Source organism: Glossina fuscipes, unplaced genomic scaffold (assembly GCF_014805625.2).
Source record: "Glossina fuscipes isolate IAEA_lab_2018 unplaced genomic scaffold, Yale_Gfus_2 0, whole genome shotgun sequence".
Classification (NCBI taxonomy): domain Eukaryota; kingdom Metazoa; phylum Arthropoda; class Insecta; order Diptera; family Glossinidae; genus Glossina; species Glossina fuscipes.
The window spans coordinates 24,826,485-24,854,067 of NW_023998414.1; the positions used below are offsets into that span (position 1 = coordinate 24,826,485).

General features: G+C 32.5%; 1 protein-coding gene across 1 annotated transcript; it reads left to right on the forward strand.

The window, feature by feature from the left end:
- Positions 1-288: 288 nt before the first annotated feature.
- LOC119633250 (tyrosine-protein phosphatase corkscrew-like) lies at positions 289-27,583 on the forward strand. The gene is made up of 10 exons (XM_038026735.1): positions 289-1,076; positions 18,496-18,658; positions 21,215-21,394; positions 21,745-21,862; positions 22,562-23,457; positions 23,552-23,642; positions 26,563-26,752; positions 26,830-27,166; positions 27,215-27,356; positions 27,416-27,583. The coding sequence occupies exons 1-10, from the start codon at positions 292-294 to the stop codon at positions 27,505-27,507; spliced, it is 2,994 nt and encodes a 997-aa protein (XP_037882663.1). The 5' UTR covers positions 289-291; the 3' UTR covers positions 27,508-27,583.

Below are 27,583 nucleotides of genomic sequence, written 5' to 3' on the forward strand. Positions count from 1 at the left end.
TTATTACAATCAGCCAATGTAGTAAAAATCCAACGGTTAACTAAACTTTTCATTTAAAAGAAAACTTTGCATTTCAAGAAATTTTATAAAGAATTTTGACTACCTCAAGTAGTAGAAAATCAAAAACTAGTCATCTGTATATATACATGTGTATATAGATATAAATTAAATCATTGAACATTGAAGTTTTGTAAGCAAAAATTCAATAAAATTTTGAAAACATTTTAAAAAATTCACTTCAAGTGTTTTGTTAAAATATTCGAGTTTGTTTCTTTGTTCCCTATTTTCAAAATGTTGCTTAATAAGTATTTTGTAAAAATTTCGAATGCTGTCCATCATAAAAATAAGGAAAACATTAAAAGTTCTGCAAATAAGCAAAGCTGCCCGATTAATAATAATAATAATAATAACAACAATAATAATAATAATAATAATAATAATAATAATAACAAGAATAACAAGAATAATAATAATAGCAATAGCAACAAAAATAACGGTAACGTTACTGCCGCCAGTAACACCACCAGCATGATTGGCATTAACGGTAACAATCAACATAATGCTGCCCGTAACTTAGAATATGAACGTGCCATTGCCGCTTCTTATGCAGCCGCTATGCCCAAGAAGAAGAAACCCAAAGTCAATCTTCATCATCGTTCCTTTAGCAAATCTTGCCTATCCACCGATGAATTAGCAGTTATCATAAGAGGTCCGAACAGACGTCAGACTTTAAAAGAATCGGAACTTTATTCGACATCTCTAATAAGTAACAGTATTAACACGGCAGTACGTGAACCGATTTTAAAGGCAAAGAGTTCTTTAAATTTGAATTTATCAACATCACCGTCATCGGGCATATATTCGGGGGCATCGTCATATGCATCGTCACTTCAAGCCCGCTCATCATCATCGTCCAGCTCGTCGATAGAATCTTTAAATTCATCCTATTGTCACACTCCAATTTCGTCAAACGCCTCGACACCGCTGTCGTTGCCTTCGGGCAATCCAGTATGGCCTTTGTCGTTGGGTATACCTCATGAATTGGCAGTGTTGCGTACCCGCATGTGGATATATCCGTGCGTATTATTTATTATGGTTTTTTTTTTTTTTTTTTTTTTTTTTCTAATAAAATTTTAATTTTTAGTTTTTAATTCGCTTCATTGCGTCTATGCATACGCAATATGCCGCGATATACCGCAAGTGGATATGGTTGTAGTAAAAATCATCTCAAGTTGCGATCAAGTTTTCCAAACAATCATTTCATTTATATTGAGGTTATGTTCAAAGGCGATTAAAATCATCTAAGATTTTATTGTCTTCGACAGTATATATTACCGACTAAGTCGAGAATGAAAATATTCTCTCGCAAACAATTTGCAGTATTTTTCTATCAATTAATCGATATACGATCAATAGGAGACGGTTGAGGTTAGATCAAGCGTAGACGCATACAAGTTGCGAAAAGATGAAAGCAATTGGCAGGAGAAGCGCAGCATAAGCCTTATATGCAAAGCGTATAGTTCTTCGTAACTTAAAAAAGGCGACTAGGCAGTAGGCAGTAGACCGCACATACCCGTAATTGGTATGTTTGATGCGAAAAGCCCACATGCAACGCATACAAGGCAATACATGGCAAAGTAGAAAGGACTACTCTCGGCCAAGGCTATGCCTGGCCTTGAGCGATAGTTTTTCGGCACGGTTTTTCATGCCAAGCGTCTATCGTATAAAAACAAGGTTAGGAATGGTACTTTCCCAAAAAAAAAAAAAAGAAACAAATCCCATAAAAACATTTTTATATGAAACAAATCACATAGAAGGGTAAAATTAATGGTCACTTGCGAGACTTTCGTTAAATAGTATTAATTTGTTCCATTTAAATTTATCACTTTTTTTTTTTTTCTTTTGCTCGTGTATAGAATGCATAAAAAATTCAATTTAAATTTAAGCGTAAAGAGAGAAAAAAAAACAAAGACTAATACCTAATGTTTGCTACAAGCGAAGAAAACATAAACAAATTATTGAGTAAAATTCTTTCATGTCATGTTAATCATTGGTTAACGACCTATGCAAATAATACACGACAAGAAGGTCATCAAGTTCAGTAGTTTGGTAAATCGCTCGTTTATAACATTAGCATGTAGTCTATATGTATATATTATATGTATTGCCATTCAATTAACAAAATTAAGTTGATTTTTTTCGCTCAAGCGCTCAAGTCGTTCAGTCGCTCATCTGCTAATTGTTATTATCGCGCACATTCTCATGGTTTCATATTAACGATGCCCGTACGGATCTTTGTAAAATAAAATATGATTGCAACACGATTGAGATATGTTACTTTATTCATCTGCCTGGTCGGTCCATACTATTGTTCCTTTCTTTTTCAACTTCGAATCGAAATCGTTCTAATTGCATTTTCACGCTTAATTTGTGCCCATGATTCAAGTATATATATATATATATATATATATGTATTAAATTTCACTTTTATATTTTTCGATTTTTGAACTTTCGATTTCGAACTTTGAGAATGTCAATAAACTACAGGCGGACGAAAAATCGTACACTTAGTTAAACAGTTAGCTTTGATAACGGTAAAATGAATATATACCATGTGTATAAGCAAGTCTTTACTGGTTTTTCAGCAAGACATAGTTACGTTACTAATTATTGTTATTTGACCCCCCTCTCGGGAAATATTGTTTTCGCGTAAGCATAGTACAAGTTATGTACATGATATCATATTGGAAGCGCAATAAATTGATGGATATAATATATATATATATATCGGCGATAAAGCCGACTATTGCTGACTTTCCCAAAGAGAGGAATTAGTCGAATGTGTTTATATAATTCCAAAAGAAGTAAACGATCGCTATAGACTGCAATCATCAATTAGAACGGATGTAACTCAACCGATTGTTAAGCGAAAAACGTTCACAATTTCTCAGTATAATGACAATCAGGCTCATATTACAACGTGGTCAGCATGCGCCCACTATATTTAACATACATTACTTTTACCGACTAATATCCTTTTCAGTCGATGACTTATTGTGTGTGTTGGTGATCCTTTCACGCTTATGACGGTATTTAAGAAATTTGTCTTTTCTTTCAATAGCCTCTAAAAATCAGATATCCCTGGAAATTAAAAATAGATCTTCTCCGCAAAAGGCGAGTAAATGTTTTGAATAATATGCTTTTCACCATTTCCTTGAAGAAAAAAAAAAAAAACAAAAAAAAATAAAATAAAATAAATAAATAAATGAATTAAATACCAGTCATAACTTATTTTCACACCTGTTAGCGTTTTATTATTTGAGTGCACTGTTAAGAATTTAAATGAAAAATAAAAAATAATGAAACAATTCATAAAAATAAGCTTTAGTTCTCCTAATAATCGTAATTGACTGAAACTGAAACTTCCATAAAACATTTCCTATAATTTGAGCAGAAACCAAAAAGCTGATAAAAAACAAAACCGATAAATTTGTAAGAACCATTTCCGATAATGGTGTTTTACTACTTCTTATATACCATTAAGTAAGTTTCAATCAATACTACTTTTCATTTCGCTTCCAAACCTTTTTGAACCTGATCTGATTCCTAAAAATAGAAAAAATGCTTGTAAATAAATCAAAACTTGATTTTGAAAAGATAGCAAAGATGATATGAAGACTAGTAAAGGGTGAAAAACACATTTTATATGAAAAACCAAAAAAAAAAATAAAATAAAAAAATTCAAACTTTAAGAAAACATATTCAAACTAAGTGCAAAGAACTAGACTGGCAATAGGATGAGTCTTATGGAGAGCCAAGCGCATTTGGGACCACATCTGCTATAGAATAGAAATCGATTAGAATAAATTTGCGACATACGCTAGCCATGGCAATCTGAAAACAATTAAGCACTTATTTTAAATAATTGCTTGGCGTAGTTATCACGAAATATCATAATTAAGTCGTTAACGATGATATTAAACTAGTTTGCACCCATTTAATTAAAGCGAAATCTTTGCAGCTTTTCCAAGTTTTGTGAGCGATAAACACAATCAATACTGTTTATTGCAACATTTTGGGTTAACATCGCGAAATTCAACAAATTTATTAGTACTTATTGAAAAGTTCATATTGCCAAAACATATATACTCGTTAACGAAAAAATAAGGTTGTGTATGAAAACAAGTTTAAACTCTATCGTTGTGACTTGTGTGAAAAAGACGAAAAAGAAAATCACCTTAAAAGAACCGTAATAGGAGTTACTTTCTAAAAATTTCCCCTAAAGTTTGAAAAAAAAAAAAAAAAAAAAATGGTATCTATATTATCGGCCCTCCAATTTAATTTCGATGAAATTTGTTGGACTGTTGTTTAAGTAAGGAAATTGCGGAACACAAGTACCGCAAAATAGCTAAAATCGTGGTTAATTTACTTCATTTATAATACGTGCTCGCATGCATTTTAATCAGTGACATCTATTGATGAAAATCATAAAATAATGAAAATTACGATGATTTCGACCTTTCTCTACATAACATGGCAGTTGCAGTGCAGGAGAGCCATCCACATCGACACTGAAGCGGAGTATTTGCGCCCATAAAGTTTTGCTGTCACGTGATAAGATCAGCAAGGTGGAGCGCGGTATTACGAGTCGCTAAAACCGAGTGAACCCGTCACTGCAACTGTCTACGACAATTGAACAAATAGCATCAGCAACAGCGGTTAAATAGATGTAAATAGATGATGGTCTTGCATAGTAACGCTCGAGCACACGTTGCAAGAGTTGTCAAGGATACACTTTAGTGGATCGAATGGGAAGTTCCGCCGCGGCCAGCGTACTCACCTGACATATCGCTTTTTAATTATCATTTGTTCAAATCGACACTTGGCACGCGGTTTCAAAATGCTGAAGAGGTGTGAAAATGAGTTAATTGATTGATTGATTGATTCGCTGCCAAGTTAATATCGCGGTATCAACGTGTTGCCAGAAACGTGGCAAAAAGTTGATGGCAAATATTTTGATTACTATTTATGTTGTAACAATTTTTCTCAATAAATGGTTTTTTAAAGCGAAAAACAAAAAAAATGATTAAAATACATGCAAGCACACTAAGTATTAATATTAGATTCATTATGAAACTGTAAAAGAGGCTTTGAAGTTCAGATTGTTAAATGATTAACTCTTTCATAGATCGTCTGATTGGCTTGATTGCAATTCAATGACGAAATTTTCAAGATTTCCGAAGAGTAGTGTGTTTGGAAACTTATCTTCGAAGAAGGTAACAAAGTGATTCAATGCTTTACTGCGGACGGAAATCATTAGCGGGGTAGCCCTGAGTCTGATAGCATACGAATATTACAAGATTCATTCATTACAAGATTCATAGCACTTGTGAAAGCAAAAAAAAAAAGAAGAAGACCGGGACCTTTTTCAGGTCGCGTTTGTGTTCATCGTGCTCTAACTACTAACAGGCAGGCAGCTGTAGTCGGAAGAATGTTATTTTTGCGTTGTGTGTATGCATGTGTGCGTGTGTGTGTGTGTGTTTTTTTTTTTTTTGTTTGTTTTGTTTTCCTTTTTATTTATTTATAAATTGAATTGTTATTGATTTATTTTAATAATTATTGTTTAAAATCTTTCGATTTTAATTATTATTATTTTTATTATTTATTTATTTTATTTTATATATATATATATATTTATTTTTTTTCAATTATGCGCGTTTGAGTTTAATTTTGTTTAGTTTAAGCAAAGAGTGTGTGTGTGATTAACGGTTATTTTTAAATTTATTAAAATATCCATAAGGCAGTGACGTTAGTTCGTTCATGAGTTATATACAAACGGTTAAATTATCATTTAAGGAAGTTGTTTATAGCAATAAGTGCATAAAGAAAGTAAAAGCATATTGAATATATATATATATATATATATAATATAACAGGTTATTAATGTGTGTTATAATTAAAAAAGAAATTATGAAATTACGATCAAACACTTGATTAATTTTAACCATGACTTAGAAAGGTTTTCTCAATAATTTCATAACCAATCAATAATTTTACGCCTATTTTATGCAATTAATTCCCTTCTTTTACTGACTTTTACTTTCATTTATATCGAAATAAATCATTTCGATTAGATCAGATTAGTATGCAATAATTAATATATATATATATATATATATATATATCATTGAACTAATTACAATTTAAACCGATTACTATAACAAGAGAATAAATTAAAAAAATAAATAAAATAATAATAGAAAAAAAAAAAATAAATAAATAATAATTGCCTAAGGCTTTACACAGGCACAGGCCTGCTACTATTTCAAAACCAGTTTTTATTGTCAGATATATGCATACACGTATATAATGAAATCTATATTAAAATTCTTAATTAAATAAAAGGAAAATAAATCTCAAGCTAGATTAGAGAAAGAATAATGAGAAGGAATCCTAATAATATAAACGCGTGAAGACTCCGATTATTTCCTCAATCAAATATCATTTCAATAAATTCACCAATGCAAGCGCTTGTTGGCTATTGTTATAAACATTCTTTATTGCAATTGTTAAATAAGTATACAAAGGTTTACTATCTTCCTTTACTTATTATTGTCTTTGTAATAATCGGAAATAAATAACATTCTGTTAGGAAAAGTTTCTTCATCGAATTTTCTATCTACTCGCTATTATCACATATTAGATTGTTCCACTTTGAGTTAGTAAGTTAGTGTGCATGATGACGTATATTAAGTAAAGGATTTGTTATAAAAATTATCGAAAAATTCGTTTAGATATTTCATTTTCATAGGGACGTTTGTACTCGGTTCTTATGGAAAGAACGCAAAAATTTTCTTCACATTCTTGGTATTCAATGGAATTTTGCGTAGAGTTACGAACTGATTCAATAAATTCCGTTTCAAAACTGAATCTCATCAGAAAGCCCTTAGGAACCAAGCTATGAAGTGTTGATGGATGCATTTCAAAATTAAATCTCATTCAGTAAGGAACACTTCTATCAAATCTAAAGAAAAATATGTAGAAAACAAGAATCCGTTTCAAGGAACTCGATTGTTTTTCTTGCTTAAGTAATAGCAGTTTTATGGCATCGATCGGTTACATTTTCATCTCACTTATTTTCTTTTCTCAAAACCCAGTTTATCATCACATTGACTTCGATTGTTGTACTGCTGAGTATCAAAAAAAAAAAAAAAAAAACCAAAAAAAGAAAAGTTCAGTTAAGCAATTGAAGGATTGAAAAGTGCCTGGATGTCATTGCCTGGTCCGTCTTATTCTATATTGGTCAAGTAAAGTAATTCCCAGTATTTTTTTGACGAACTTGTTAAGCACTTTCAATCGATTCTGAAGCGATTCAGTGATGAGAGTCTCTTCACCAGCCCCGTGAAAATTGTTCTTAAATTTGTTATAATTATTTCGGTCAGAGATCGATTTATCGTTCTCGATATCGAGTGAACTTGATCGTAATTGAAAATTTTACGATCGAAAGACTTTTTATTTTATTATAGTGAGTAAAATGCAGTAGAATCTCAACTCGTCCCTTACGAGCCCATAATTTCCAGCTATTGATTTTACCCGATATCGAAAGGCGTAAATTGGTTGCAGCCTACTCAACATTCAGAGCGAAAAAATTAATCTAATCAAACCCATAATTGATAAATTATTTTGCGAATTTGTTCACATCATCTTGAGGTGCCGGGTGAATAAAATTCCCTCTCTCTCTCTGATGAATTTAATTTTTTATTTTTAATCTAGTTAAATAATTGATTGCTGCTTTTAAAAAAAAAAAAAAAAAAAAAAAAAAAAAAAACTTTATGTAAACATCGCCCAGCTTATGTATATAAATATGTTAACGAATTTGTCTTCCGGTTTAACACAAATACTTATCTGATCCAAACAAGATCACCGTTTTAATGATAGCAACAACACAACAGTAACAGTGACAGTAGCGACAACAACAACGACAACAACAGCAACAATAATAATAATAACAACAAAACAAATTCGTTTCATGTTCTGCTTAATTGTTAGACAGTTTTTGTGTGTTCTCTGAAACAAATGTGTATTTGTTTGTCTTTCCAGATGACTTTTTTTTCTGTATTTTTTTTTTTTTTTTTTTTTTTTTTTGTAATTTCTAAATGTCAATTTAACTCATGTTTATTTACTCCAAATAAACATTTAAAACGTTCAGCAAATATTTGTTATTTTAATTCTTAACATTAAAAAAATTTTTAACATTTCTTGAAACGACTCTCACTATATTGCAACAAGTACCCTAAAAGTGAGTTGTTGTGCATTCTTACTTGAAAGCAGTTAAAAGCAAAGCGTACGATAGCACTTACGCAAATCCTTATCCTTAAGCGAATTTCACATAAATTTTCTCTTAATTAAAACTATGAGAGAAATTTTTCCTTTTCTGTAGACAATGGCAATCATGTTTGTAATTGGATGTTGTTAACAACTTGCCTAGAGTCTTTGAAACGTGCTTCGAGCGGTGCAAATTCTCAGACTGTATGCATAGTGGTTTTACTTGTCTCCTTAAGATGGTCTGGCAGTGTGGATTTGTTTTTCTGAAAAGACCACATGTATCTGCCTAGCAGATGCAACCTAATGTCTTATCTGTTAACTTCTAGCTTCGTTAATACATCGACTGATGTCGTTAGGAAGTGCTTGCATTTAAGTGAAAGACTTTGCAAACAGAAATTCATAAACACATCCATTGCATCGATATGGGGATGAGAGCGATTCCAAAGGTATTAGGGCATCTGTCATGGTATTGAAAATTTGAGATGATGCTTTTTTCAAATTCCTTCGAATCCGGATTTTCTTGCCGATTGCTCTGCCATCTCGCAATGCGTCAATCAGCAAACGTATGATTCGGTTTTCGACGAGATGCACCAAAAGCGTCACTCTATCGAGCGTAACATTTTGAAGGAAATTGAACGTGGAAGCTTAGCTTTATGATTCTAAGACCGTAGATTAATGAGGAAAATAGCAAAAAAATTTATTGTAATAGAAAAACATATCGACAACACTCTACACAACATCTTTCAATTCATTTAAACGTGTCTTTCCCGAAATATGATTTTTCAAAACGGACCACGCAACAGCTACGATTTCCATTCTTCCAGTGCTAGTTATATTTTTAAACTTCACATCACTTGTGCTACAAAGTCATATTGAAGTTGTTAAGGTAGATCCATCCTTTATTTAACTGATCTAAGTTTGCCTGTCCGTCTTCTGATCTTCTATTCAGCCTACAGGTCGTAATTTTTAAGATATTTTGACGGCATTTAAAGCACCGATCCGTTTGGCCGAAAAGCGAACGTTACTGCAAATGCTACTGGACACTTCACTTATAACCCCTTATCTTGAGAAGTCTTTTTATGAATAATTATACGAAAAAAACGAAATGTTTTGTAAGGTATTTAGTGCTCATCACTGTGTCTGATTAGAATATTTTTACTATTATTTAATAAACGATTGCCTTTTTTTTTTAAGATCAAAAATTAAAAAAATAAAAATCCAACACAAATTCAAAAAAAAAAAAAATTATTGAAATCCCCTACGTTATTATTTTTTTTTAATTCAAATTTACACCAAAAAACGTATAGGCCGCAAAATTCCTTAAATAAAAGATGCCTCGCGAAATTACGCCTGGCGTTGTCCTTTTTAAATATTCGTGAAAAAAAAAATTTTTTTTCTAATCTATATTTTTTTTTTTCATAAACGACCAAAGGATATAAACAACAAAAGACAAATACCCATTACGATGTGACGTTGACTACGCTGCCTTAAGAGCAGCTGCAAGATTTTGCTTAAATATGAATAAAAATACATCAAATTAACCTGTTGTGTATGGAGGATAATGCCTTTTTACGGTTTCGCTCCCGCATGTGTTAGTCAGTATCGGTTTTAGTATTGAAATTTAGTTTACTTTGCGCCTTAGGCAAGTTTGCTTTTTAACACGGTCCGCTTCTCTGTTCTCTTTATTTCAATTTCTGCAGCAATTGTTTTACTGATTTATTTCTTTTATTTTAAAGACATACTTTTGCGTAGGTATGCTATTTCCATCTTTTCTTTTCTTTTTTTTTTTTTTTTTTTAATATTATTAACATATAATAGTTGTTGTGTACCCCTAACCATTCATCCCTACCCCATCCCGCTGCCATATATTGGAAATTGTTATTATATCAAATCTGAAAACCGAACCGGGTTTGGCCAAAAACCATCCTATTTTATCTGAAATATTATAAATAAAGAAACTATCAATAGCCGAGATATCGATCTATCGATAATGTGACATAATGATACACGGAATCTATCTAAGCTTTGGGTAAAATATCAAAAGTTCAACTATACCGCTCAACGAAAATTTCCCTCAAATTTCGCGAGTTTTTGTTACACAGAGTTTTCAATGGATGGTACGGAACGATTCGATCTAAGCTAACTTAGCTATAATTTTTCTCCTATTTTCAAGTTTGTCGTTGTTATTGTTTGTTGTTATTTCTCCTTTTTTATTATAATATGCAAATTCAAGCATAACAATTTTTAATTATTTTCCAAGTGGTGTGACATAACTTATGAAATTCAATTATTAATTTATAGAAGCCAAACTTCTATATAACTTTCAATGTTACGCGAGAGTAAAGTGTTTTTTTATTTTCTCCCCTCTTTTTCTTCTTCTTCTATACACTTTTTCAATTAGTTATTTGATTTATTTGTAAAACAAGGTTTCCATTACGCTACACACACACACACACACACACACACACACACACACACACACACACTTTTCAACATTTATGTTTAAACGTTTGCCTATATAAAATGCTATTAAAAATTGTCCATATATATATGTCCATATAAATATATATATATATATAATAAAGATAAATAAATAAATCTATATATATGTGTGTATATATATATATATTCCAGGCTTTAATCGCGACTGAGCTTGAAACGGTTACAATGACGCCAATAGCAGTAAAGTTTAAGTGAAAATTTCACCTTCAACTTGCCTTTGCTTTTGCTGTCTTCATAAACAAAAAGAAAACAACAAAAAAAAATGATGGAGAATTTACTTGTCTTACGATCAATTTTGTATACTCGTTACCGGCAAAGAAACTTTGTAAACTCATTTTTATTTATACACTTGTCTATTTATTTCGGGCATGTGAGCTGACTCCGCAAGTCTCTTTACAGACTCTTAGACTGTCGACTAAGTCAATCGAAATGTTTTGACAAGATCTGCAAGATCTCCGTTTAGCGCCGTGATTATGACGAACGTTATTAGTTGCCACTAGAACAAGTTAAATTGCAAAAGTTTCTCAAAATTTATCAAGTGATAGACTTCAATAAGTGGCCGCCACAAAAGGAACAAAAGAAAGAACAATTTCGGGATGATATCTTTAAAGGCACTAGATGAAAAGCTGATGAGTGACGAAAGAAGTGAAGAAAGTAGGGGAAGAGGAGGAGCTTTACAATTCAGATCTCGTTCGATGCTAAAGACAATATTTGATGTTGCAATGCTTACTAAAAACGGGATAATATGAGTCATAAGTCGCTCAATAACTCAATGATAGCGTGTAAACCAATGTCAAATTGTAATAAAAAAAAGCGCTTAAAAAACATCACTCAATGAAATAAAATTCAACTTTTTAAAATTCGTTACGAGTACTGTAACTGTAATGCCTCGTAATTATTTTAAGAACAATTTTTTTATTCAAATTTCAAAAAAATATTTCAAATATTATTCTCTAACTATATATACTACTTTACCTCATTACATGAGTTCGTTGATAGAAGAATATAATATGTCTGTCATAAGTATGTCCACGACGGGATTCATATTTTGTCGTTTCCAAGCCTTGCTTGCGTAAAACATAAATCGTCGATTTAAGCACACCAACAATCAGAAAGAGCAGTGTCCAGCAGTTTAGTGCTTCTTATGATGTCATTGAGTAAAGGCAACGACCGTGCCTAAGTTGAAAAATCACTTTAATGACATTTTCTGGGAATTTTGCTTATTGTGAATGATGTCGCAATTTTTTTATCGGTTTTCATAGCATTTGTAAAAGTCTTTCGTAACGCGCTTCTCTCAGCCCTTTTTCTAAACGCAGATCGTGAACTTAATGCACATGATTATTCATTCGCATTAGCTATCGTCGTCAATGGTTCGTCTCATTTATGTCTTGATTTCTTGCCCTTTCAAATATCATATGATAAATGTTGGAGCATCTGATTACAAACGAAAAATCACATTCGACTTCCTAAATAGTCGAAAAGAAAAGCGGTCGGATCGGACTTTTGAACTTTTCCCAAAATAATGGAAAAATCTGAACTTTGTGTATAGCGTTGCTAAACTAAAGGTCTCAATATCATGAAATTTTCTACAGATTATGGAAAAGTCATACGGATCTGTCAATAGCCATTCTCACGTCTACATATCAGCCTACAGCCAACTTACTGAGTCTTGCGTTATATATGCTATATATGTATAGGCAGTTATCAGGGTATCCTAACGTTACGAACGTAAGAGCAAAACGAGTATACTTTAGTTTTTTAGTTGATGGCTATAAAAATTGTTCTGAATACATACATGTTGATCTTTACTCTTGTCCTTGTCGATGACCTCATCGGCCTCGTTGAGAGCAAAACGCAGGGAAATACGGCACGCACTGTTGTGATGAAACAAACAATCAGTTGAATTTCCTTTTAAAACGATAAAATCCTTATTTATCCTTATTTATTCTAATAATTTATAATGTTTGTCCAACAATGCGGAGCAATCGAAGAAAAGTTGTCAACTTTTTTAGTCTTGAATCAACTTTTTCACGATGAAATCTGTTTGATTGGTAGTCATTGGGTTGTTTTCGGATCATACCTCATAACATAACGTTCTGGTTCATTGGACCTGAAAATCATTTTTTTTTTTTTTTTGAAAATCGAACTCACTTTTATTGTAATATGTCTATCAGGTACAAATAGATATATGTGACTACTTTAGCACTTGAATATATTGATATGAAGTTCTACATAGTTATCAAAGACAGTATCCAATAAAAAAGTAATTTCATGACTTCATGAAAAGTTCACCTTATTGTTTTTGTTCGCAGCGCTTTGCCATTGCAAAAAGGTTGTTGTGCACAATTTATTTAATGCGAAACAAAACAAAAACAGATTAATTTAACTTTAGTGTTAAAAAATAATTAATTATGAAAGCAAATTGAAATAAACAAAAATTGTGCATTTAATAATGATTCTGTGTTCGCTTTGAGCATCACGTTTAGCTTACTTATAAGCTATATAGAGCTCTATAGGATGGGATTTTTTTTTGTTTTTTTTTTTTGTTTAAATAAAATTTTTATTTTCAATTTACTACAAGTCATTTATTATGATTGACATATCATAAAAAAGTTAACAAAAAAAAAAAATTAAAATATATATATATTTTTTTTATTTTTCTTTATTCATAGAACGAGTATTCCTTCCCCTTAACTTTGTCGGATAAAGTTAAAGTTTTAAAATAAACCCAGTTAAATATTATGTTATTAATTATTTCCAACAATAAATTATTTATAGTTTTCATTCAAATATGTATTGTTGTCCGGTATGTTTGTTTTATCCATAAACGGATTTGCGTATGAATAAATTATTAGCCACTGTGTGCTTTTTTATCATTATTATAATTTTTGTGTTTGATATTTTCCAATATTTCTCACCGAAAAAAAAAAACGCCAATAATTACTTGCAATGGTTTAAGTCTCTTTCATTTGAAAAATTTACAGTATACATAATGCCTATCCCCCTTACATTCCCCGTCAGTTAATGTGAAACATGTTTTAATCAGCACTTGAATTAATTTCTTTTGCTTTATATTATTTTATATTTTATATTATTTTATATTATTTTATTTCTGGCATCACTTTCACTTTCTTTCACTTCACCAACAAAACGATTCGTTTTTACATTCCATCTGTGCTCATAACGCCACCGCTTTAATTGAAAGAACCATTAAAAAAAATTACCTTCAGTTTAATACGGTCAAACTTCCTATAACACGAACCTGCGCTATAAGAAACTCGGGCTCAACGTGCAAACTAGTTTCATTCGTGCCGCGTTGTAGGCGAACCGCATCGAGTGAAACTCGGAATCATTTACCGAATCAGTTTGATTCGTTCTGCATTGTATGCCGCAGGTGATATACCGTTTCACACTGCCATAGTTTTCTTTATATTCTCCACGAATTTTAGATTCACTCAAATTTATCGATTTTGTAACAGAGGATAGTCTTTCTCCACCCTTGGATTTTGCCATCAAGAATTATAAACTTTCTTTTCAACTGTTTTCTTGCTTCTCTCGAGTCTGACATTATGCAAATCTGGGATCCAAAAAAATTACGTGTAATTTTACCTAATTACGATAAAACAAACTAAGCTTTATTGAATGCTAATCGTGATACATACGTCTGCGGGGATTACCAGACAGTTGATGACAAAGTGGATGATTGCGACAGCGAAAGTTCGGTTTAGGGGAATTCCCTGACAACAGAAAACGGCGAACTGATGAACATTCACAGAGAATCTTCTTAAACCAATCAAGTTGATCGAATATTGTTGAACGCAAAACGTGTTATAAAAGGACCGCGTTATCTGAAGGTTGGACTGTGGATGTGGAAAAAACCTCCGTCCCATATGTCTATAAGTGATTATTTTATTCTTGTACGTCTCGTTAGGAAAAATGTTAACGACATAGTATACGAACTGTGCTACGGTAAACGGAAAATTATCATCAATTTTCGAGTTCAGACAATCGGTACCGCTTTTACATTGTTTATGGATTTGTTTGTAAGTAAATATATCTTCTTCGAAGGATCGGCTTTGCATATCGCTGACGGGGACACTTACAAGGAGCAAGAGCTTGAAATAAGAAACCGCATTCGGGGCGAAACTCTAATAATCGTTAGTTCAAACCGATGCAGAAAAATTGTAAATTAACTTGTTAGTCGCAGCGTAACCTGGAAACCTCTCAACTCACCTCAGGTTCTCTTTAAACAACTCGTACAAGTCATACCTTAACGAAAATTTTAAGTTATCCTGATAAACACTTGCTACGCGCGGGCGTATTATCCCCAAACGCTACCTCTTTATGGCTATCTCCAATTTCTTCTCTCAATTCCTATAAACGGATCCCTTGCTCTCATCCTTCGCGGATACGGAAATGAAAATGCGATTTTCATAGAAAAAGAAAGAGAGTTAGAGAGAGAGAGAGAGGGTGGGAGCGAGAGGGAGAGATGGAAAGAGAGAGACAGGGAGAGAGAGAGAGAAGATAAATCAATGCTGAGAATAAACTCTGTGAGCAGAGTCAGTTCACCAGTAAAGGGATTCTAATACTTTAAACTATTATTTCAAGGGGTAAGGGTTTTGTTAAAAAGCTCCCACTCAAACGTGACATTGTCAGAGAAAGTCTAAAATGAAAAGTTAACAAACAGGAAATTACGATTTCATGAGTACTAGTAGAGTAGTTGTTTTGTCCGCTTAACAGCGATTCGAGATAGAATCCCTAAAATGTTAACAATTGGACTTTAGTTTCTGGAATTTGAATTTTTTTGCAAGAATACAATGAGTCAAGACATCGATTATTTATCTTGGATCGTGGAAATAAGTTAAAAAAAAAAAAAAAACAAAAAATTCAATAACGAGGATAATACTAATCCATTTAATTTTTGTCAATCGTCTCGAATCTAATCAGTTGCACCTTACTGTATAGGAAGAATATAAAAAGCAGGCGCTTTCCTCTAAAATAAGAAAATCGCGTTTTAAATAAATAAATTCATAACAATATTATTTACAAAGTTTTAAGTTTCTTATGTCAAAGCAAAGTATTTTTATACTCATAAACATACGATCAGGATGTGCTTTCGTTCGTAACTCCTTAGCCTTTATTAGGTGACAATGCATTAACTTCTTAATATCTTAACCGACAGACAAACAGGCAGGCAGTTAGACTAATAGCTAAAGCAATTCATTTATGCAAGATCATATGCATATACATGTATACACACATTATATCTGGCGGTCTGTAAGTAAATATTAATAAAGTCAATTTGATTATATTATCATATTTGCTATTTATCGTAACTTGTTGACGACATCGAAATTTGGATTTGTTTTAATAAACTTGATATTACAAGTATTCTTGTAAACGTAGTAATAATTTCCTAACCCAGATATGGGCAATTGGTAGCCCGCTACCGGCTACCAGCCGTGAACAATTGCGCATTTTTAATAATAGTTGGACCTGGACATAACTGTTTACAAATAGACAAGACAAGGTGTTGCAAAAAGATGAAAGTTTGGAAGCAATTCCTCAAAATAGCTACAAGCGAATTATGTTCCAATTATGATGTAATAAGAAATCAGTAACATTATCAATTGAATTCATTACATTGAAGTTTGCTCAATATGTTTATTATACTCATTTTCTTACTTGTAATAGAAGAAGAAAAATGTTGATTAAAAATTTTAATTTTCATCTTTTGCTTGATCCATTCAAGCTTTTCTCGCCCCTGCTACGATATAAAAATGAAAATATATATTCTTTTCGGTCCGTTGATGAAAAAAACCTCTGCATTTATACCCTTAAACGGTAGTAAATGTCTTCAAATTTCACATCAAAATCTACTGTACATTTAACGAGATGCCCTTCTTCCAAATCCAATCCCAAAAAAAAAAAGTCGGATTTTTTTTAATCCGAATCAAGACATTGTTTACGGAATAGCATAAAATTATAATGAGGACAATTGGCCATTGATAATTATATAAAAATTATAGGCAGATCAAGTACATACATATATGCATATTTGATAATAAGTTTGTTGCCGGCTTTTGCTTAATTATAGATAAGAAATAAAAAAATTTAAAAAAAATTAATAAATAAAAATAAAAAATCCGGTCTTCCATTAACTTTTAGCGTAATTTATTTATATTTCGTTTTAAACGTTCACAAAAACCCCATAGGAGGGGCACCCATTTGATTGCTTCTGTAGAACAATAGAAAGAATTTATAGATTTGTAGCTTATTTTTAATGATGAGTAATTATTATAATCATTAGTAAAAGTAAATAGAAAAGATAGATCATACGGGTGCGTACGTTTTGTCGTACAAATAACTTTTTTTTTTTTTTTTTTTTTTCATAACAAATTCGCTTTTAAAATGATTTATATATCGTTTTATAATCTTTTGATTGATAGCATTTTAGTTTACTACCTAAACACAGTAAAAAAAATATATATATGTATATATATATATATATATATTCCTCCCCCGTTATTATAACTATTTATTTAGATTACGCATAGTATTCTAAAAGTTTCTTAAATCTCCGTAACGTTAACAATATTTTTACATAGGTCCTGTATTTCGTGTACAGTGACCATATAGCACTTAATTTATATTCGCTTAATATGCTTAATTTTAAAACATGTAATACAGAATTTTTCGTTTGATTTTAACGTTTTTGCCACTTGCGTATATCGCATTGACAACATTGAATCGTCTTCCTTTCTTTTTCATGCATATTACAAGTAACAACAGGTGGTTTCAAAAGCTGTTTCGAAAGTACATTTGTTTGGAATACATCGCTCTCCGCTTCGCCCCTCCCCTATCGTATGCAACCTTTCAACCAATTTGATTCACATTTTAAGCTTTGAGTTGTACTTTTAAAAAAACACAATACACGAAATACAAACACTCTCACGTTCCTTTGTTTTTCTTTCGCTCGCTCTCTCTCTCCCTCTCTCTCTCTCTGTCTCTCTCTCTCTCTCTCTGTCTCTCTATCTGTCGCTCGCTCTCTTATATTCGCTAGCTTTCGTTCTGCCTTTGAAATGTTCTCAGTAGAATTCGTTTTTCATACTTTACTTTAAGCTTGTGTGTGATTGAATGAGATATAGTCAGAGAGTGAGAAAGTGAGAGAGGGAGAGAGAGAGAGAGAGGGACTGCGTTTGTATAAAGCAAAGCAACGAATGACTCAAATATTGCTATTATTATTGTTTTTTCGTGTTTTTGGTTTTTGCTCGTTTGTGTTTTTAATTTTATTTACTTTTTGTTTTTTTTTTTTTTTTTTTGGGGAAGTAAAACCCAAAGCTTTCAGGTTATTATTGCATTTTAGTTATTTATGTGGATAAAAATTGTGTCATACTGTTTTCAATTTTCATGCACAACAACACAAAGCAGTACGCAATTGATTTACCAGCATTAAGGACTTAAGTCGATTAGTCGATTGAAATTATTGAAAAGATTTTAATATATTAAAAGACAAATAGATTGAAAAAAAATATAAAAAAAAAAATTAATTTAGATAAAAAGGAAAAAATGTAATTGTTTTTTTTTTTTTTTTTTTTTTTTTTTCAAAATATTAGTTTTTAGTTAATTTTGAATAAATAAATTTTTGTTTTTTACTGTTCGTTTTAGATGGTTTCACGGCAATCTTTCTGGTAAAGAATGTGAAAAATTGTTATTGGATCGTGGAAAGAATGGTTCATTTTTGGTGCGTGAATCACAATCGAAACCTGGTGATTTCGTTCTATCCGTACGTACTGACGATAAAGTAACGCATGTCATGATACGCTGGCAGGTAAGAATAGTAAAAAAACAAACAAATTCGAATTAAATTTAAAAATTTTTCCTTATTGCTCTTCTTTTTTTTTTTTTAATGTACATATATAAATATATAAGTATATCGTTGACCTTGAAATGTTCAAATCAGTTGTAGTTGTTATTATCGTTGCAAAATTTAACAACAACATAATGAAACAGCAATTCTAGGTAAACATCAATAGTCCCAACAATAACAAAGCTTTAGCTAAAACTTACTTAGAAATAATAATAGTATTAATAATAATAATAATAATAATAATAAACAAGACAAAGTTAATGGCTTAATTAAATATATGGAATGCTTGAACACCTAGCTGGAGGTGTGAAGTGTAAAAGTCACCCGTATTCTATAAATAGACAGAGACGTAGCTAAAAATGATTTAGTTTATAAAACGTTTGTCTTATCATAATTTTTCGGCCTTTCACCTTCTCGACGGATTAAATATATTTGCGACAAAAAAAATTTGTAACTTTTCGAAATATGTCAAGACTTCATGATATGACTTCTTAAAAACCATGAGCTTTTACCTTGTCATAAATATGTCGATTTAGAGTCGTGACTATCAGGCGATCAGTTATTTTAATGGTTTTTTTTTTTTTCTATTATTCCTATTCCTATTCTATCCCTAAAGTTGGAAAATAACAAAATCGACAAAAATTCATGAAAGACTTATTTTTGCAATTCCGGAAAATTGAACTAAACAAAAATGAAAAATTTACACAAATGGAGAACTAACCGCACTTGTAATTTTATGTTAATTGAGGAAGTTGTTCTAGAGCAACATTGGCCATAAATCAATTTGCCTACGTATTTTGCTGCCGCTCTGAGAATCTCTTAAAAGGTAGGATGCAGCAAATAATATCAAGCTTGATTATATGGTCGTGTTGTAGCTCTCAAAATTGCCGTCTCCTGACTTGGATGATTGTTCTGGTATTTCATCGTTGACTGATCTCTTTCACGTGCAACTGGCTCTTTATTTTACGTTGTATTACACACGACAATCTGATGTATAGTGAAATAGATGAACTTGGTCTTCGAAAATTGTTTTATTTTCCGGGAAGATTGATTACCAAGGAAGCAACATTTTTGCTCTCATCGAAAGCATGTTAGCTTTAGAATTAATCGAATTGTTGATCAGTTTTCATGAAAGCGTTTTATTTTTCGGATGATTTTTAAAATTTCTTTCTCTGCAATAAACATTTTTTTCGATAATCTTGGGCAATTAGGCAAGCCTGGGCTCTCTTGTACAATGTATACATATTGTATATGTAAATGTTCTGAAAAAGCAGATCGCGTGCCGTCAAATGCCCATTAGAAACGATGAACATCATTATCAATCGGCCGATCAAAATTGAAAATGAAAGAAATTCCACAAATCACTTCCGACACAAACTTTTGCTTATGGTTTCGTCTCTCTGTCCGTTGCTCATATATCAATTTGCAAGTGATGAATGAAATATAAAAAGGACCCTGCAATGCATGGGAAATATTTTTTCTCTTTTTCGTTCATATATAAAGCAAAATTAAACCTTGTCCTAAACATCACACGGATCTCGATGAATACTTTTCTTAAAAACCCAGCGTAGATTTCAGCTTTCGTTTAATTAATTTGCGGCATTCCCTATATTTAACGAGCGAAAACATGACCCTGCAAAGCCGCACTTGTGGACACTGTAGTGATCTTTTCAGGAATTCTCGTCACAAACTTATCTGTTATTCAATCAAAAATTGTTGGAAATGCCAGATCTTGAAGATGATAATAATTTCAATGATTATTAGATTATGACTAAAAGCTACAAGCGCCATTTTTTGTTAGTCGAAGCTTAAACTCAGTCAGGCAGAGCCGACCGCCAGCTAATACCCAATATTACTTTACGATTAATACAAGTCTTCACTTCACTTATTTTTGTTGTAAAAAAAAAAAATGAAAAAATTCGACAATGTTTCCTTATAAAGGCTGACTTTTCATGAGAATCATTTAAGAAAGTGAATTTCTCTAAACAGTTCCAGTTACTATTCTACAACCGTTTCCAGGCACTAAAAAGCCACTAAAAATTCGTACTTTCTTTATAAGTGTTTACGTTCTCTAAAAACTTTTCATAGGATATAGTTGAAATGATAATGGGATCTTGTGCAAAATATTACGTTACGGTCGTACAAATAATCCGATTCAACAACGCTCGTCCGTGGACCAAAACATGTCAGTGTATCAAAATTTTATCTCGAAAATTTGCAACTTCTAAGGTGAGAACACAAAATTACAAATGGACAGATGGACAGAAAGTAATGCTAAAGCAATCCATATAATGAAAGATGATTTTATTTGAATACCTGTGTCAGTGTCGAATACATTCACTTACCTTTAATGTAATTTGTGTAGCACGACTGATGCAAGGTATAGGAAAACATGGCAAAACACTTAGCACATATTGCGGGAATAAAATTAAAAAATAATTTTTGAATAAAAATAAAAAAAAAAAAAAAGTGTATATATTAAGATATTATTGTTTTGTTTTTTTTTTTTAATTCTAGGATAACAAATACGATGTTGGAGGTGGTGAGCCATTCAATACCTTATCCGAGTTGATCGAGCATTATAAACGCAATCCTATGGTGGAAACCTGCGGTACCGTGGTCCATTTAAGACAACCGTTTAACGCTACGCGCATTACAGCGGCTGGCATTAATGCTCGTGTCGAGCAATTGGTTAAGGTAAGGATAAAAATATATATATTTTGCGAAAAAACAAACACAAACATACATTTGACATTTAGGTGATGAAAAAAATGAAAAAAATGAAAAAAACATCACATTTCATTTTTTAATGTTAGTGTTAATTAAATGACCTTAAACGTTAGATCAATATTTTGTTGTTTTTGTTAAAGCTCGTTACAGCCATTTTTAGTCAATGTCAAGAGTAACGTGTAAATAAATTTGTTTATTAAAAAAATGTAAATAGCTTTTCAAAGTTTAGAACTTTTTTGTCGAATTCGCACTAACAACTGATGCAAGTTCGTTCGTTCCATTGTTTAATAAATTTATTGCATTTTTTTGTTTTTTAGGGTGGCTTTTGGGAAGAGTTTGAAGCGTTACAACAAGGCAGCCGTGATATATTCTCTCGGAACGAAGGCTACAAATTGGAGAATCGCAATAAAAATCGCTATCGCAATATCTTACCTTGTAAGTTGAAAAAAAATAAAAAAAATAAAAAAAACTTTTATTAATTTTATGCAAAATTCACAACTTCAGATTTACTTCCTCCTCTATCCGCACGTACGAGGCGCGGTAGGGTAGATTCACTGACACTTGAAAATTTATTCATCAAGATGTACACATAATTAATTACTCTTAGAACATGAAAGATACACACGTGTCCAGCAATTATGTTTAAAGTGTGTGTCTGTCCCTTCCGACAGACATTAGCTAACGTACGGATTACAGCCGCAAAAATTCAGGCAAATATCTAATGATAATATTGCACGAAACAATCGATTCGGTCAAATATTGATTGCAATTGTTTAAAAAATTCAAATTGAGAGATAGTAAGATCGTTCTTGTCGTGGGGGTCATGGCCAGGCGAGTCGTTTCTGTGACGATTTAGAAAAAGTTATTATAACTTTTTACGAGCATTGCCCTGATAACTGAGATAAAGCAAATGCTTTCAATTTTATCGTTTCATTTTCAAATATTTAATGCATTTTTTATCGAGCATTTTCTGGAAGACCCGATAAAAGAAGAAAATGAAATTAACGAATATTTTTGGAATTTTGTATTCGATTAGCGTTTTAAATTTTATTTTTTTATTTTTTTTTTTTTTTAATTTTATTTAGTTTTTTACATTTAAAAAATGTCTTCTTCTTAACTTTTTTTTTTTTTTAGATGATCATACTCGAGTTAAATTGATCGATGTTGATCATAGTGTCGCCGGAGCTGAATATATTAATGCTAATTATATACGCTTACCCACCGATGGCGAACAGAGCATCAATATGAATGCGTCCCAAGAAAGTTTGAATGCTATGATGGTTACCTCCTGTCCCGCCTGTACTGCTGTTCAAGTGCAAAAAAGTTGCCCCAATTGTCAAATTTTGAATAAGACCTGTGTCCAGTGTGCTGTGAAAACTGCCACCATGCTTTATAGTAATTGTGTGACGTGTGGTAAGAAATCGGATAATTCGGGTAAACATAAACGCAGCGAATCCCTAACGAATGCTGTGTTAAATGCCAGTAATTTAAATGGTTTGTGTGCGATACGTTCAACGAATAATACCTCCGCACCGGCCCACAATACCGGTAGCAATGGTATTGCGGCTAGACCTTCCCTAGGCGGTAATGTTTTACATAAAAAATTGAGCAGTGATTTAACGGAACGAGAAATGTTTAAAACCTACATAGCTACGCAGGGCTGTTTGGCTAATACGATCACCGATTTTTGGAATATGATCTGGCAGGAGAATACACGTGTAATTGTAATGACAACCAAAGAATTTGAACGCGAGAAGAATAAGTGCGCGAAATATTGGCCCGACGAGGGACAAACAAAACAATTTGGACCCGCGAGGATACAGTGCGTGTCAGAGAATTCCTCGCTGAGAGATTATACGTTAAGGGAGTTTCTATTCTCCTGGCGTGATCAACCCGAGCGACGTATTTATCACTATCACTTTCAAGTTTGGCCTGATCACGGTGTGCCCACTGATCCCGGTTGTGTTTTGAATTTCCTGCAAGATGTTAATACCAAGCAAAGCCAATTGACTCAAGCTGGTGAGAAACCCGTAAGTAAAATGATTTAAAAAAAAACAAAAAACAAAAGAACATTTTAAAAAAGGACGAAGAAAAATCTAAAAATTTCTTTTCATTTCTATCTAGGGACCGATATGCGTGCATTGCTCTGCTGGAATAGGTCGCACTGGCACATTTATTGTGATTGATATGATTTTAGATCAAATCGATAAGCATGGTAAGTAAGCCTTAGACAAAATTTCTTTTCATTATTTTTAAACAATAAGTAAGAAAATTATAATCGATTGTGATTGAATCTTTTATACCCGTCACCGTTATCCTCAAAAGTACAAAAAAAAAAAAAAAAAAAAATATAAAAAAACTAGATTTTCATTCTCTATACTATGAAGTGGGCGAGACTGTTTTTATATATTTTCGAAAATAAAAGTTCTTATCGTATAGGAGCAGGGGGCGTTGTAACCGTGTCCTATCTCTTCTTCATTTTCGCTAACGGGAAAATGTTTACTGCAGATGCTCTACAGTTGGGCAGACGGATAGGACAGATGGACGTATTTAGGCACATTTGAAATTTGAAACTGCCACAAAATGCATAAACTTTATGGAGCTTTTGAATGGGGGCTTGTTTCTGCGCGTTATAAAGGTATTGAAATAAAAATTAAAATTTGATACATTACAGTTTAGGATGGGCGTGGTAAGTCCTCTCTATTTTTGTAAAGATACCACAGCATCGTCGGTAGAATATACCGTCAAGCTTTTGTAAATTTACCTGCTGTAGTTTATGGGTAATGAGCAAAAAACCAATTTTTCATTCCTTTTCAAAAACAGAAATTTTCTCAGTTCACGTGGTACTGTGGCCGTGTTCTCCGATCAATGTGGCCCATTTTCAATACCAATCTGCATGCACGAACTTAAAATGTAATATGATAGCTTCATATTTGCGACCAGAAGAATGTTTACAACCGATATTACACCGATGGACAGACGGACAAAGAAGATGGACGGCCAGACGGACGTGCTGAAATTCATTCACAATTTGATGACAATCAAGAATATATATACTTTATGGAATCCCTAAAGCTTCCTTCTGGGTATTACAAACCTTTGGAAAAAATGCATGTACCTCTCTCAACCTTCATGGTGATGGAGATGAAAAAAAAAGATCTTGCATCTGTATTGTTCTATTAATGGTTGATAAAATTGAAAGGAGAAGTGTTTTTCTGCCTTCTAGAGAAAAGTCCATTGCATTCAGATGCAGATTAGTGTTGGGAAACAAAGCCTGTTTGTCAAATTGTTTGCTTATTCGCACTTTAACACATAGTTAAGATGTAAATTATGTTGAACCTTTTCAGTTCCATTTACGGTTTAGTGCAGGGCCGTCACCGTTTATTGATTATTTGGGGTTTAATTGAAAAGATCGTTGCCATCATTGAATAATGCGAAGCGGTTATATAACAAACGTCATCGTAAATTTCATAGCTTTCAACTCACGCCCAATTCTCTTGCACACTCTTGTGCACATTGTACACACTTGCTGATCTGTCAATATTTACTTGTAATGAATTATGCTGAGCGGGTGTTCTGCGGGTGTTTTAACGATGAACTGCAGCATTTTTTCAACCCTATCGTCACGATAGTCTACCTTTGTCTCCAATGTTAACTACAAAAACGGTTTATACTAGATGTGCAAAATAGTGGCGAAATATTTAAAGGCAACCAAAATATTGCTCGGAAAGTGTTTGTAACAAGTCTAAGAATCTAAATTGATTAATCTGTCCGTCTTCCGGTATATTTTTGTGTTAACATGCTTAACATGCTTGTAAATTAACTTAGAAAACTGAAACTTTACTCGTGGATTTTATAAACAGATTGATCAAGAATAAAATCAAGTCTAAAAGTATAGTTTTCTTGGAGTACTTGACATGCTGTAAGAGAATTAAAAGAATAGTTTCGTAGATTCAATATATAGGACATGACTCGGAAAAGGCATCAAATCCCCCTTTTTATTATTATTAAAAAAATTATATTAGGGTGACGGGAAAATTTTGTCGTATAACGTTTTATAAAATAGCAAATCAAATGTTTGGATTTGCAGATGGTTGATGCGTTCCTCAGCAATTGAATGGTGGATGTGCGAGCGCCCCGTTGCAATCGCAAAATGATTAGATATGACTTCCGCTATAACATGGATCGCAAAATATCATTATCGCCTAGATTGACGATCTTCTTTGCGACTGAAATCTCTCGAACGAAATTTGACAAGCCAGCTTTGGCAGGGGCGAACATTTACAAAGTCGCGTGATACAAGTTTTTACAAGTAACCGGTGGGTTGCTTTCATCCCGGAACGCACCTCAAATGCCATGTCCTTAAATGCACTTTATCCGTTGCCGTCGGATTGATTTTACGCTTTGCCACTAACAAACGAGAGATATTGAAAATAATTCTCTGATATCGCATGATAGGTACGCCAAATAATAAGATCATCTTGGCTTGACGAGCGAAATTTTCTGTAGATAATAAAATAATGCAGAAATTCTACGCTGAGCTAAACACCCTATATTACTTATGGTATATTATGGGTATATTAAGTTTGTGCAGATGTATGCAACATTCAGAAGAACTTCAGAGAGATCCAGCCCAGACAAACTAAGCTTATCTGCCCGTCTGTCCGTTTTCCGCTTTGATATATTTCTGAGATATTTTGATGAAATTGTATCACATTTTGACACAAGGGCGACTGCTATTGACAATATTTTGGATTGCGGACTACTTGTTCGACCATTTACCATATGACATTTTATATTGATACGTTGTTGTATGAATAATAAACATAAATTTTCATATTTTATATATCAGCACGACGAACTTGAAAGCGAGCATAGTCTGTGCTCGTCGCTTTTGTAGCGGATGTGAACGCAAATTTCCTTACAATTACTTTCTATCAAAAAAATAGTTCTAACCGATTCACTGATAGGTCTTTTATCTATTTTTTCCAAGACGGTCTTTCGGTATTCAAAATTGTTTTTCATGGATTTTAAATCCTTTAATTTTTTTTTTTTTGTTCATAAAAAAAAAAGTATACTTGTAAGTGTGTAATAATTGTTTTTTTCAACTTTTTTTTTTTTGTTTTTTTTGATAGGCTTAGATACTGAAATAGATATTCAACGCACAATACAAATGGTTCGTTCACAACGTTCTGGCTTAGTACAAACCGAAGCACAATATAAATTTGTTTATTATGCTGTGCAGCATTACATACAAACACTTATACAACGTAAACGTGCTGAAGAGCAAAGCATACAAGTTGGACGGGAATATACAAATATTAAGTGAGTCCAACCGAAATTGTGCATTTGTGTATGCATGTGTGAATTACATTCCTCCCCCACTCCTCTTCATTCCGTAGATACACAGAAATTGGAAATGATACGCAAAGATCTCCACTACCACCAACTATTACTAATATAAGTTTAGCAAATAAATCGATAACATCGGCAACAGTAACAGCAGCATCTATAGCGGCGACACCAGTACCAGTACCCGTAGTTGTAAATTCTGGAATGGGTGCCGCCAGCAGCACCGTATCGATCGGTGTTGTATATAATCAAAATGAAAATGTTGGTCATAATACTAAACAGAATTTTACTAAAATGCCTTTACCGTCACCAACACAAACAAATAATCGTCAAAAACAGATAACAGCAATAACGACAACAACAGCAACAATAACAAATCAACATCAACAACAACAGCAACAACAGCAACAACAGCAACTTTATAGTAACGATATTTTTCAAACAACAACGCTAACATCAATAACAACAACTGCAACCGCAACAACGCCCAAACACAACGAACATAATAATACAACAACAATTAATATACAACAACAGCATAATCAAATATCAACGGCAGCGTCATCAATGGCATCAGGTAAGCAGGTGTCAACACGGCCCGGTTTACTCAAATTGTTTACTCCCATCATTTTTCAGCCTACGAAAACATTCCCAAAGACATCATGATGAGGCAACAATATGTGACGCCTCCTCTACCACCCCCTCCTACGCCACCGCGTAAAACATGACAATTTAAATTTGTTTAAAATATAAAACAATCAATCCTTCTCTCTAGAGTCCCCCTCAAAACAAAAACAAAAAAAA

Coding starts and splice junctions, on each gene's coding strand:
- LOC119633250 (XM_038026735.1), top strand. CDS start 292: ATGTTGCTTAATAAGTATTTTGTAAAAATTTCGAATGCTGTCCATCAT. Junction 26,753..26,829: donor CGGGAATATACAAATATTAA/GTGAGTCCAACC, acceptor TTCATTCCGTAG/ATACACAGAAATTGGAAATG. Junction 27,357..27,415: donor AGCGTCATCAATGGCATCAG/GTAAGCAGGTGT, acceptor ATCATTTTTCAG/CCTACGAAAACATTCCCAAA.